The following is a 13237-nucleotide window of genomic DNA, read 5'->3' as shown; positions in this document are numbered from 1 at the left end:
TGAGAACTCCAGTGTATCTGACAGCATATCTACCCCTGCATGGGACAGAATTCATTCTGCAGCAGCTCTCATTCCATGGTTATGTCCCAGAGCTGTGCTAACCTGGAAACTCCCAGGGCAACTTTGCTGCTAAGCCTCGTGCCAAAATAAAGGTTCTTTTGAAAGCATTTTTTGTCTTTACTAACATGCTTTGATTTTGCATATAAAGATATATATATACACATTATGCCTCCCTCAAAATCTCAATGTTTCTGGTAAATAAAACATACCTTCTTGCAGACAGACATTTCAACAATGATGAATCCAGATCAAAGCACCCAGACTGTGTTTTTCTTTGAGGAACCTCAACAAGGAAAGAAGATGCTAATTTGAAAACAGAACTGCTACCACAGACAGTTTTGCCAAGCAAGCACATTTTGCCAAGAATTTTCATGACATTACGAAATTATAAAAACAGAGCAGAGAATGTAATTACTATACATTTTAAACTTAGTGAAGAAAGGTGTAGGATTATTAATGATGAGACTGTAAATTCTGATTAACAGGAAATATTTCAATAAAGACATTCAGGAAGTTTATGTCTCTTTGGAACAGGACAGAATATTAGTAATAAACAGGCTGTAACAATTTCCATCCAATTTCCCTGAAAATATGACAGCCTTTACAGGCAATGAAGAATAAAGTATATCATGTGTTGATTACAGGACGTCACTACTTCAGCAGTATTTTAAAACTCCCAACAACCTACCAAGAACTGCAACACTTTCCCCAGTGCCTGCCTTATCACAGCAGCTTTGTTTCACTAAGTCGTTCCATGACACCTCTGGTTTCTGAAGAATGTACGGTACAAAGTGTTCACAGAAACAAAGCCTTTGGAATAATGGGCAATTGGGTATTAAAAACTAACACAAAACCTCCTTAATGACAAAATTGCACTTAAAAACACTGATCTTCAAAATGCTTCCTTTAGTGCTCTAGAATAGCACCAAAGCATTGTTTCCATCAGTTTTTCTAATTTTTCCTTTGTTAGTCTTGATACGATCTCAACAACTATGTCTTTAATATTTTCTTTTCCAAAATTATTTTTCAGCCTAATTTACATGTTAACTCTCATTTGAGCATTAATTTCCACTCATAAGGGTATTCACTGTGACACAAAGTAAACACACACACTTCACCTAAGTATTTTGTCAAATTTTATACCACACACAGGCATTTGAAGAACAAGTAGTCCCTTTCTCAGCTTAAAGAATTTCAAGAATAACTTACGGGACTTGAAAGCAGAGGCAGACCAGTTCTGGGATGAAAAGCCTTGGTTGAAGTTCCATCCAGGGATCGAAAATTGTGCTTCCGCCACGTATTTGTGTGTTTTAGAGATGGTGCTTTCTGCCAGCAAAACAAATTTACTTTGGTAAGGTTATCAATGGGATATTTCAGTGACCTATCATAATAACGCTTGCTGTAAGGGAGAAGACTCCTGACCCAGGTGGATCTACATCACACTAGCATGGAACGAAACATTCGGTATAAATTCCCCTTGACTTGATCTGCAGTTACACAGACTGCTCCCGAAAGATCACATTCCATACTCAGACGGGTGGATTTCTACAAACCAGGATGCCTCACAGCCCATGGAAACAGTCATTCCTCACTCTGTCACCATGAGGGGAATAGGACAGTGTCCTTCTCCATGTTAAACTGATGAAGTTTAGGGGAGGCACCACTGGCCAAGTTATCCCATCACACAGAATCATCTGACAGGTCCCAGGTCACCTTGTCAAATAGTTGTTTATGGCACTGAGTTGTTTCTTGAACACCTCCAGGGATGGTGACTCCACCATCTGGGCAGCCCATTCTCATGCTTAACCCTTTCCATGAAGAAATCCTTCCCGAGTGACTTCAGGCCAAGATTACAATGGTAATACGTTGCTACCTATAAGGTCTGGCTGAAAGGTCCTCTTCATGCTGGCCCTTAGCAGATAGAGGGTACAAGCTATCTGACAAAGGGCAGCTATAGGAATTATTGTCTGTTCCCATATGCATTTACCTGTACATCTGGGTTCTTCTGCCGCTCACACTTAACTGCATTATCTTCTGCAGGTTTCTTCTGAGAAGTGCTTTGAAAGTCGAGGCCTGTCGGGTCTTCGTTCTCATCATGTGCAGTTTTTGTTTTATCTTGTTTGGTTTTGTTTTTGAAACTGTCATGGTCTTTATTTAAATAATTTTCAATACTAACAAGCTGAGTATTTTGCTCATAAATATTTGGTTTTTTGGAGTCTCTATCTAAACACTTGAGCTCATTTTTGTGCAAAGAGTCAGATACCGGCATCACAGTTGCTTTTTTTGTACCTTCAAGTATCCTGCATTTTTCTATCTGTAAATTATTAAAACTGTCTGTGCCATTGTTCTCATTAACAACTGTTCTGTCTTTAAGTTTATTTGTGCAAATCTGTTCATCAGTGCTGCTGGAATTTGAACCCTGTTTAACTCTGTTGGTTATCTGGTCTTTCTGTGCATAACCAGAATGTATTTCCAATTTATCTGGAACTTCAGATTTATTTTCTTTAATACATGATGATGATGATGTGTGAATACTACTAAATGCATGAGAAGTTTTATTTGAAGTCTGATGAAATGCATTTTGGACAGCTTCACTGGGTTTTGCTAAAACCAATTTTCTTCTTGCTTGGACTTTCAGAGAAGTCTTCAACTCTGCATCAAACCTAGAAGGACTGACAGGAGTATCAGGTGTCTTAGTCCCTGATTTACTGCCATCTTCTAACAAAGAAAAATTTGATTTAGCAAAAGAAACAGAAGACAGTTCCTTGCCTTTCTTCAGCAAATTTTCATCTTCGTATGTACTTCTGAAAATTTTTGACGTGACTGGACTAGCCTCATGCACTTTGAATGGACGTCCAGCAACAGGGGAAGTAGCTGGATCACAATGGATCAAGTGCTGGGCAATCCTTGCTATCACCTCCTGCCGCTCCTGGAGCAGGGAATCGATCAGGGGGTTACTCTCTCCTGCCGACTGACGGCCACGGTGGCTCCCCGGAACACGGGCCTCGAGCAGCGCGACCTCTGGCACTGCTCTAGCTTTGCCTTCGCCACCATCCTCCTGTATTGCATTGTCTAAGTTGGCAGCAGGAGCAGGGGAGCTTTCCTTGCTTTTCCTTGGCAAGTTTTCCTCTTCGAAAGTGCTCCGAAAAGCTTTTGGTGTAGCCGAGATGTTTTCATGCGTGGTGAATGGACGCCCAGCAACAACTGGTGAAGTAGCTGGATCACAGTGAATCAAGTGCTGAGCAATCCTTGCAATGACTTCTTGTCGCTCTTGGAGTAAAGAGCCTATCAAAGGATTGGTTTCTCCTGTGGACTGATGAGAGCAATGACTATTTGAAACACGGGAATCAACTAGAGAATAGGATTTAAAAGTTCTGACCGGTGTTTCATGAGATTGTGACTTACTGTCTGCTGTGCCATTATAGCACTGAACTTTAGACTGAGATGCCCCAAAGTCAGATCCAAGTCCGGTAGATGGATAAAGTTTTAAATTTCTAAAAGATGTAGTAAATTCAGGCATCTTTTTTCCATTAAGCAGGCCTTCAGGTGTCATTGTCCATGTCTGTTTCCCACGAAAACGCTGTGGACTGGAAGTACTGCACTGCTGAGCAGCACTGGGATCGCTGCGCTGATGGAACTTACGCTCTTGCATTCGCTTTTCATAAAAGCTAAGGTTGGTGTGAATACTACAGGTCAGAACCGGGTAGTTGGATTGCCTGGGCAGGGACTGGACGCTGACCCTCAAGGCCACATTGTGAGAAACATTAGGAACAGGAAAGACATGCTCAGTGGGTGTCTGGGAGAACGTCCATTGCAAGTCCACATCTGCAGCGCTCACCCTGAAACAATACCGAAGGGCATTTACAAAAATAGCTAAATGAAAAGTTTTTCATTATCTACTTTGTAGCAAATGTCTAAGAAAAAGCAGTGGAAACATCATCAACTGCTGCACTTTGCAGAGTACACAAATCCTATAGAACTGCCAAAGTACCGGGCCAACAATGTGACACCTTCTAAAAGCAAGCAGGAAACCAGGAGAGAAGAATGATTTTAAGACAAGCTGCAGCAATCTGCAAACAGCAAACGAGTTTTTTTCCATTCCAGGCGTACCTGTACAGGATGTTTCGGGGAACAGCACCATGTGAAACACTCAGCCACGCGCTCAGCTGAGAGAAGAAAACAAAGGAGCGAACAGCCAATAAAAGGGTCTTCTCTTCAATAAATCGATCTCCACTCCTAAGGCATTTAAAGACAAACACATGAGCGTTGGGAAGAACATTCACAGACCTGTTAGAACTAGAACATTGTCAGATCTTCAGTCAGAAAATAAAATAAAACTTAATCAAGCATAGTAAAAACTCCTCAAACATTTTGAAGATTCCGGAGCCTGATTTGTTTTTATGCACATTAAAATTGACAAAATTTGACATAACAAATGTTACATGTATTAAAAGGACCATTTGCAGCCAGGGTCATTCCACACTCTGCACTGCACAATGTGCACTGCAGAAATTTTGAGTATAAGACGACTAAAATTGAAATGCTTCAATTTCACTAGCAAACAGTGGTTTTTCTTAGATCAGTCCTTATGGCAAAGAGCCAGTTCAAAAACACTGATTACTTTAAGGACTTTAACATGACAAGATTCTTGCAATTATCAACTAATCCTCATATCCAACTTACTGTCGAGGAACTGGCTCCAAAATCCACCTTTCTAACAGCAATGCATCTTGTTTGATTGCAGGATCATTTAAATCATTCCCCTCTGTGGTGGGCCCTTCATCACTATAGCAACAGTCTGGAAGAAGCATCACTTCTACCATGATTGGAATATTGTTCTTCCACAGAAGCATAACCTCAGATCTGGTTCGCCTGGCCTGACGACACTGAGGGAAAGAAAAATGTCAACATACACAAGCCATAAAAATACTAGCCAGATTTAAATCTAATTTAAAAGCACGTTCCAAAGTACTGGAGAATGGTAAGGATCAAATTCTGTTTGGTTTCACCAAATCAGAAATAGTATTCCAGAGCCATAAAATGAAAAAATAATTAACACATCCTTTAGAGTTGCCATTTGAGCAACTTTCTTTAGGAAATTTTAAAAGCTTGTAAAAATGCATTTCCCCAACCACTGCACTTTGCTACCTTGTAGTTATCTCTCCACAAGGCACCCTCTTGGGTAGACAGACTCAAGCAGTATCTTTATAAATTCTGTGTCTTGGAGCAAGCTAACTTCTGCACAAATATAACTTAAACTCCCACAGTACTTAAGAACTTTACTTGAGAGAGGGGATGCTCCAACCTTACTCCCAAACAGACTGGCTAGATTTGATGTGCTTGTGTTTTTAGGATCACTAACTTTTCAAGAGCACCTGGAAAAGCAAAAAGTTAGGCAAGTCAGCCTACATTTTCTCAAAAGAAACCCCAGACCAAGAACACTAAGTATAGAGCTTGTCATTTGCATAATAAAGATTCAAACAGGCACTGCATTCAGGTAGTCGTGCAGAACTTCATGTTCAAGGATAAAAGGCTTAATGATCTCTCATTTTAAGGACAGATCTATTATTAGTAGGATACTGAATTACATACTCATTTAAATGAAGGACTGACAGAAAGCCATTGTTACTCATGCTTAACTGTGAATCCACTGTGAGGTTCTTGGCTGACTTTAATCCCAGTAGCAAGGATTTGTGACTTGAAATGGGTACCCCCACCCTACCTGAGCCAGTTTGTCGCTGCATTCATGCTTAGTTGTTGGTGGCTGACTCGACTGTGCTGGTGGGCAGTGAAAGCCCTCTGTCCTGCCCTTGATCGAGTACTCTGGTGTGCGGCCCTCAGTGATCAGCAAGGCCAAGGAGACCAGGAACTCCTCAGCTTCATACTCAAAGTATTCATCCAAAGTATCTGTCATTTCAAAAAGACAAAAATTAATGACATTTGCTGTATAACAACTGTTGGCTGACCCTGAAGTTTGTTTCAATTACACTTGAAATGGGAGAGGGCTATGGGAAATGGATCTTTGTGTCAGACTGGCTGCACTCTCCATAAAACCCACCACTCCCCACTCCAGCACCACAAAACAACTTTCCTCATCTCATAACACTGTCACTACAAACAAAGAACTTCTTTTTTCAACAGCTTTTCTAGAAGACAAAAGGTTTCCTGGGCTTTTGTGGGAGAAGTCTGATGACAGTATGACTTGGCATTGTTATTATCATCTGACAGATGGAATAAGAAGCCACAATATATAATAAAATAGATTAAATATTGAAGAAGAAGGAGACAAAGAAATATTTACTTCTATTATGGAAAAAGTGGGACACAATGTTCTCTAAGATTTTTATTACAAATCCCTCCTGCTGAGAGCAAGGCTTACTTCAGAGGTCCATTTTTAGTTACCATTAACACATAGGAAATGTTCTGAAGGAACATACAGAGTATTCATTGTTTTGTACCACGGTCAGTCTCAACTTGTGCAAAGAATGACAACTCAACAAGTCTCTGCAGACAAAGCAGCAGCAGGCATTGCTCTTCATGAAGAGCCGTGGCACATTCAGTTCCTGCAGTTAAGATGCACCATTTTATGATGTTTTATAGAGCATCCTTCTCCTCCTCCTCCTCCCTCATCACGAGGATGTCACCCATCATTCAAACAGATTTAAGTACCACCAGATCATGTCATTCCCCTCTTTGCTTCAAAACACTTCAAGTTTCAGAATTATTTAATTACTGAAGAGGTTACAGAAAACTCTCTTCCATGAAAGCTAAAATACATTCACTTCAAAGTCTATTTTAAGAGCAGCAAAAAAAAGCGGGTGGAGGCAGAGCTGCAGCAGTTCTTTACCTTTATTTTGATGCCTTAGGGGAACAAAAGCACATGACATCTTCACAATTTTAGCTTAAATGTCCTATGTTACCCACCAAAGCTGCCACAGGGAGAGAGTTAATTTCTATTCATGTTTCAATTATCATGCATAAAATACCTTTCAGAAGTAATTTTTTGTCTTGGTCCCCGAATAGCAGAACATTTGGCAAACTTTGCAGGGCAGACTTGAGAGATGCATACAAGAATGGATGCATGAAACAAAAGCTCCAATTAAATGTGCTATTATCTGCATATGCAAATCATAAAGTGTGTCAAACTAGATTTTGCACGTACATGCCCAGGCTTGTACACCACAGACCCCAGGGCTTACAGACTATTTGAAGGGATCTACACAAGGTAAGGAAGAGAAGTCAGCCCACTGCTGAAGAAGAGCCAGAGGACAGATGAATTACCCTGGAGGACCCCATATGGCATGTGAACAATACATTAATTAATCTGGCATGAGTTAAAATGGCCATTCACCTGATGGATGGCAAAAAAAATCTAATAAAGGGTGCATGAAAGATTAAAGGAATGGTAAATAACAGAGAAGACAAGACTCTTAGGTAGCGATATGAGTCACCTACAAAATTAGGCACCTGCACTTTTTTTTTTCCAGGTGGAAGTCTGGTGAACAATAGGCAAGTCATACTTGGGAATAGGAAAATGCAGTTTGGGATGACTCTGAAAAGGATTTGGATATACAACAGACAAAAAAAAAAAAAAAAAAAAAAAATTTGCAGCATTATCTTGCTGCTAAGCTCATCTTTGTCTGCCCAAAGGCCATGTTAATTTCAAGAAAGTCACAGCAGGAAGGATCACTACTAGAGTATTTTGCCTACTCTGACATAGAAGTTCAAAAATCTAGAAAGTGTTCACCAGGAGTGAAATTAAATTAAACAAGAATTGTCTCATGGTTAGCAGACTAAACAAAACTAATTCACTTCTACAAAAATCTGCAAGAATTGTTTTTAGCTAAAATACATAAAAACACATATGATTTTTAAGAAAAACTGCAAAGAGTGTGTGATCAAGATAAGCATGCGCACAGTAAAATGTGATACCTGAAAATTTACACTAGAAAAATTTAAGTGCCAAGTAACAGTAAAACAGACATGCCCTTCAATTATCATTAGCAGTTTACCAGATGAAGCAGTAAACTTTTTAATATTTAGCTCTCTTTTTAAGAAGATAATCCTTATGCTATCAAAATCTTTTGGACTTGACACAAATTAATGGACAAATCCTATGGCTGGAATGCTTCTGCTGAGCAGTAAGATTTAGGCAAAATAACCCACCCCTTTTTTGTATTAAAAAGCCTCTGATATCAAAGCTCATATTGCATACCTAAAATGCTCAGTGCCTTCACAGACATATCACAGGTCACTACAAGACATAGACAATTTAAGATATTCCAATCCAGTGAATAGTAAATAAGCAAGATCTAGTGAATAAAGCCAGGTACATATTCTGAAATAATCATCACTCAAGAATCAGATTACATACACAATATTGCTGTATGGAAACAGAAAAAGCTCACTTCCAAGTTCAATTTAGAAGTACTGCTTCTGTTCCTGTATCAGACCTATTATTTCCAAAGCAACTAGTTTCTTGCCTTGAGAATGGAAGAGAAGAGCCAACTAGCTAAAGAAACATATTTATATAGTTATATTGGCTGTAGTTACAATAACACCACATTGTTTCAAAATAAAAATGGCATCACTAAAAAGCCTGTGTTGAACTAGGAAATGCTGCAGCATTATAAAGACAGGACCAGCACTTTAAAATTATGTTAGCAATGTAACCAACCAGTTATTTGATCTAGACTTAAAAAAAAAAAAAACCTAAAGCACAAACAGCAAGAGATATTGAGAAACAAATTTTTTCCTAAAAAGTTCACGTGGCATAATATCTTTTTTTAGCTCCACTAGATTTATATATCATTTAGCAACTTCTAACAGCTTTCATAAAGAAAAAAAACCCCCAAACTATAACCATTGAGAATCCTGGTACTTGTTCCTATACAACAGACACAGATGATGCAAGTTGATGCAATTGAGGACAAGGGTGGAATGACATTTATAGAAACAGCAAACTCAGTGTTTAGTTAAAAAAAAGGTCTTATTCTGTGTGTGCTGTAACTGTTTGGGTTTGTGTATGAATCAGCCCTAGGACACATCATATATTGTGTATAGAATAACCTCAATCCCAAAACCTGACTAGACAACTATGATTATTGTTCTGCTTCATTTCTAGCAATGCAACATGGCAAGTATATAGCAGAAAATATGCATCTCTGCACTGTCTGGGGTTTATTCTCCTTAAAATAGCAAAAAATCCAGTTAGTTGACACAAGCAAATAAGAATTAAAGTAATAAGGCACTACAGCCCTCTAACCAATACACTGAAACTAAAGGTTATTGACCAGGTGGGCACAACAGATAGCAGCAGGTGTCAGACTACTCTAGGAGGAAGAAAGAGCAATCTGAATTTAGACTGAAGCTACTCTGCATAGAGCAAAGCATACAATACTGGAGAACTGAAACCTGAAGGCACACCATTTTGTTTTCCTTTGCCTCCTGCACATACCAACCTCAACAAGGACTGATTTTCTACACCTTCTGAAAAATAGAAAAGACAATTTAACCAGAAATGTCAAAGAGTCTTCAAATCTTTGTCCTCCTACCTCCATTATACACACGTGCATGAGCACTGGAATACAGAATAAGAACCTACAATCCCCCCCCCAAACCCCTGAAATTGGCTCACATCCTGAAACACCAATTAAGGTTAGTTATGTGGTAGTAGGGATTCACAAATCCACTTAACTGTAACCCAAGGACTCTCCAAAAACTTCAGTTAATTGCGTTATGCTCAGCTGACTCCATTCCCAACTAGGTCATGCTTGTGCAGACCAACTCCCTTCCCTTTCCTATCACAGCTTTTTCTGTAGCACTTACAGAAAATGTTTTCCTGAAATACATGTTTTAGAAGAGCATTTAATCTGTTTGCTAGGCTTAGGCCAGGAAACAAAGACATTTGGTGTCATGTAACCCATTGTGTTCCAGGTGCCACCAGAAGATGCATCTGGGAGCTGCTACCCTGTCCTGCCTGGGCACAGCCAGGCAATAAAAGCCCTCAGCAGAGCCTCTCCTGCCCTGTGCTACCCTCCCTTCACGACCAGGCTGTGATACAACCACAATCTCTCTTAGTCCGTGCTTATTCTATTGTCCTAGAACCTCTCATACTGCACTACTCACCACAACTGTCTACCAAGCTCGTCCTCTTCTCAGAAAAGCTCATTTTTAGAAAGAGGCTTTCTTCAAAGAAAGAAAATTTAGTTCAACTGGAAGTATCCTTTAATCCTGACCTTTACTGATTGAGGGCTCCTTCCTCTGAGAGTCCATGAAACAACTAATAATTGCCTTTGAATATGCTCTGTAACAGCCCAGACCTTTCCTGGAAAATCTTTAGGCCCATAAAGGATTTTGAAGGCCACTGATTAAAAGTAAACATGTTCTTATTTTACTTAGAAAGTTGAAACCCAGTAAGCAAAATACTTAACTAAATGTGGAATGCATGGTGTAGGCTGTTGGGATTCCCAGCTGATGCAGGCCCTGCTCCTGCCCTACCCGGGCTGTCCAGTGGGCACCATGGCATGGTTGCCCACATCTGCTCTCTCCTTCCTTTTTCAGAGACTAAAAGCATGGCTTAAGTACTTAGATTTAAATTTTGTGCTTTCAGTACAGGCGGTCCCTAAGGAGACACTTCAGTCCAAGAGTCCCATGGCAGGAGAGTCAGGTACACTGGAGAAAAAGTGGTGGCACTGTCAGCACTCAGAACCCATCACCTCCCAGCAAGGGCAGTGCTCTGCATTGAAAAAGTTACAGCAAAAGCTCTTCCCGCAAATCAGTCAACTCTGAATAAGGTTTATTATCTTGCTATTCCAAGAAACAGGTTAAAGGTACTTCCACATTTTAAGAGTAAGGCAGGGATTCAAGAAACTACTGTAGAGGAAATGAAACACAATGTAAACGATTGACTAACAGCTTCTCTTCTGGAATTAGAAACACCTACGGATGCTTTGGTTAACTAATTCCACGTTGTGCTTCACTTCAAAAGAAAGTTGCCCTTGAATCCCCCAAATCCAAGATTCTCTAAATGAGCAGTCATGTTGTGTCTGCATAGTACAAACCCATAATTATATCTGAAGTCACACGCTTCAAAAGCTTTGCAATATTAAGAGTTTAGGTATAATTTAAGCTATCAAGAGTTAAAGTCCTGAGATGGCCTACTTTTTTCAAGAAACAAGCTATTAGTTACTTAAACTCAAGCAAATGCAGTGAACTGATTACTCTCCTTAAGTTAGGAATAATCCTATATAGATTGACACACATTGACAACTGTCTGACATTCTTATGGCTCCAGATCTTTGAGCTCAAGGACAGTCATTGTGAAAACACGAGGAGAGCAGCACCGTAATTCATCTTATTGTTACTGTCTGCTTACTTTTTCCAGGGTGCCAAACTGAACCACTACCTGGGTATCAAAGCAGTTCAGCTGTAAGCAGAAAATAGCAGCATAGGAATTTATATCAGAACTGATGCATACCTGCTATTCAAATAAAATAACTGTATAAGCAACAAAAAAACCTCTGGTCCTACTCAATTTCACATAAAACAGGAAGAAATTTACCTGCTTCTGTGTTGTTATGCCAGTTTATAACTAGAAAAAGAAACCAAAACACACTGTCTTGTAAGCAATGGGGGAATTTTTAAAACTAAAGACAGAGCTATGTGGAGCTGATGAAGTTATTCCAGAGTTGCAGAGCAATAAAAATCAATCAGTGGCATGAACTCCACTGCAGAGTGCAGTGCTGCATTAATTCCCTGGGTATGTGTGTATCAGTGTTTATCTCCTGCACGTTCCTGCTGGACGCCTCTCACAGCACCCAGAGCTAATCTCTAGGCAGCTTTACTGTAAATAGAGACACTGGTTTTAAAACTGGGCTGGGAAAAAAAAAATACCATCCACATTTTACTAAAACTTACTCAGGTTCAAACAACTTAATAAGTACAGACATAAAATCCGTTTAAAGCTTAAGTTTCCTGCAGTCATCTCAGAAACTATCGCTCACTGGGAGCGTAAAACACAGACTGTTTAACTGATCTGGGTGTTCCCATCTTGCTTCCTGCATTTTGGCTGACATCCTTATTTTGCCATCACCATGCTGCTTACTGAGTCACTTCTCTCCATCCAACTGTAGCTTCTATTTTTATCCAAGCAATAACAGTTTAATGTGCTTCTTTTGATTTTTTGGCATTAAACCAGATTCTAGATCCAATATTTGCATTTTGATCAGGGAAACTGGTTTTGTTTCCCCTTAAGTGGACAAGTGGAATAAGAGCAAATGGTATAAGCTGAATTTTTTCTTGCTCCACAATGGAATCACAAATTGTAAAGTAGGGCAATCATTACAATTTCAACATCTGTATTTAGAGAAGGAAAGCAATACCTGAAAACATGAACTTAGAGGCTTATTTCAAACATCAATTCACCAAAAGTTGCAAGAGAACATGTTTATTGTAAAATACAACTGTCCCACTTTATCCTGACATGGGTACATAAGTGCTGAAATATCAGTGTAAAGCTATAAGATTATCAGTGCTGGAATGGTTAGCAGTTTAAAAATAAGCCAGTTGTGGGAAGAGAATATTTTCTTTTTGCTGACCCCTAAACTAAAGGTGCTACTTTGTACCAACATGCTACCACTGGACAGGTCCTGAAAGCAAAGAGGACTTGGCTCAGTCAATGCCTTTAAGAGCACATCAATTTCTGTTTTCCTTTATATTACAATTTCCTACATTGTGATTGCATTAAATGTGCCTACACAAAAAAACCCCTGAAGTTATACTATAATGAAACAAAAATGCCCATAAGGAGCAGACCAAGTAATTTCCATTAATTCATCTCTAGCTTTTTACATTTTTCCCTTGTTTAGCTGATGCTCTGCCTAAGCTAGATTGTGTTAGAACAAACTGCATGACACAATGCACCTATCTGAACAAAACAAAAATTTAAATCCCAACAAAGCAAAAGGATTTCTGTCAGGTATTTCTGTTCATTTTGAAAAGAAAGTAATTAGGAGAAAACAGCTCTTTTAGAATTAGTGTGTGGTGGTGAGTATAGAATAGACACTTGGCTGTAACTGGAAGGGAATAGCAGGTCTCTATCTGGCTTTCACTCACCACCAATACAGGGATTCACCACCCTGGTAAATATGCTGATAGAAACTTTGCAGAATTATAC

At 39.4% G+C, this 13237-nt stretch overlaps 1 protein-coding gene across 5 annotated transcripts in view; it reads right to left on the bottom strand.

Moving 5' to 3' along the window:
- The window catches only part of ATOSA (atos homolog A), a 46883-nt gene that overhangs the window by 11064 nt on the left and 22582 nt on the right, over positions 1–13237 (bottom strand). For all 5 annotated transcript variants that reach the window (XM_040076949.2, XM_040076952.2, XM_040076955.1 and 2 more), the window contains exons 2-7: positions 5783–5967; positions 4744–4946; positions 4171–4296; positions 2048–3899; positions 1270–1386; positions 270–343 (exon numbers count right to left, since the gene is read on the bottom strand). In XM_040076949.2, the coding sequence (XP_039932883.1) occupies positions 270–343; positions 1270–1386; positions 2048–3899; positions 4171–4296; positions 4744–4946; positions 5783–5967 (2557 nt within the window). The remainder of the gene's footprint in view (positions 1–269; positions 344–1269; positions 1387–2047; positions 3900–4170; positions 4297–4743; positions 4947–5782; positions 5968–13237) is intronic.

Source organism: Hirundo rustica, chromosome 13 (assembly GCF_015227805.2).
Source record: "Hirundo rustica isolate bHirRus1 chromosome 13, bHirRus1.pri.v3, whole genome shotgun sequence".
NCBI lineage: Eukaryota > Metazoa > Chordata > Aves > Passeriformes > Hirundinidae > Hirundo > Hirundo rustica.
The sequence above is the reverse complement of the archived record's forward strand: the minus strand, read 5'-3'. Positions and strand labels throughout refer to the sequence as shown.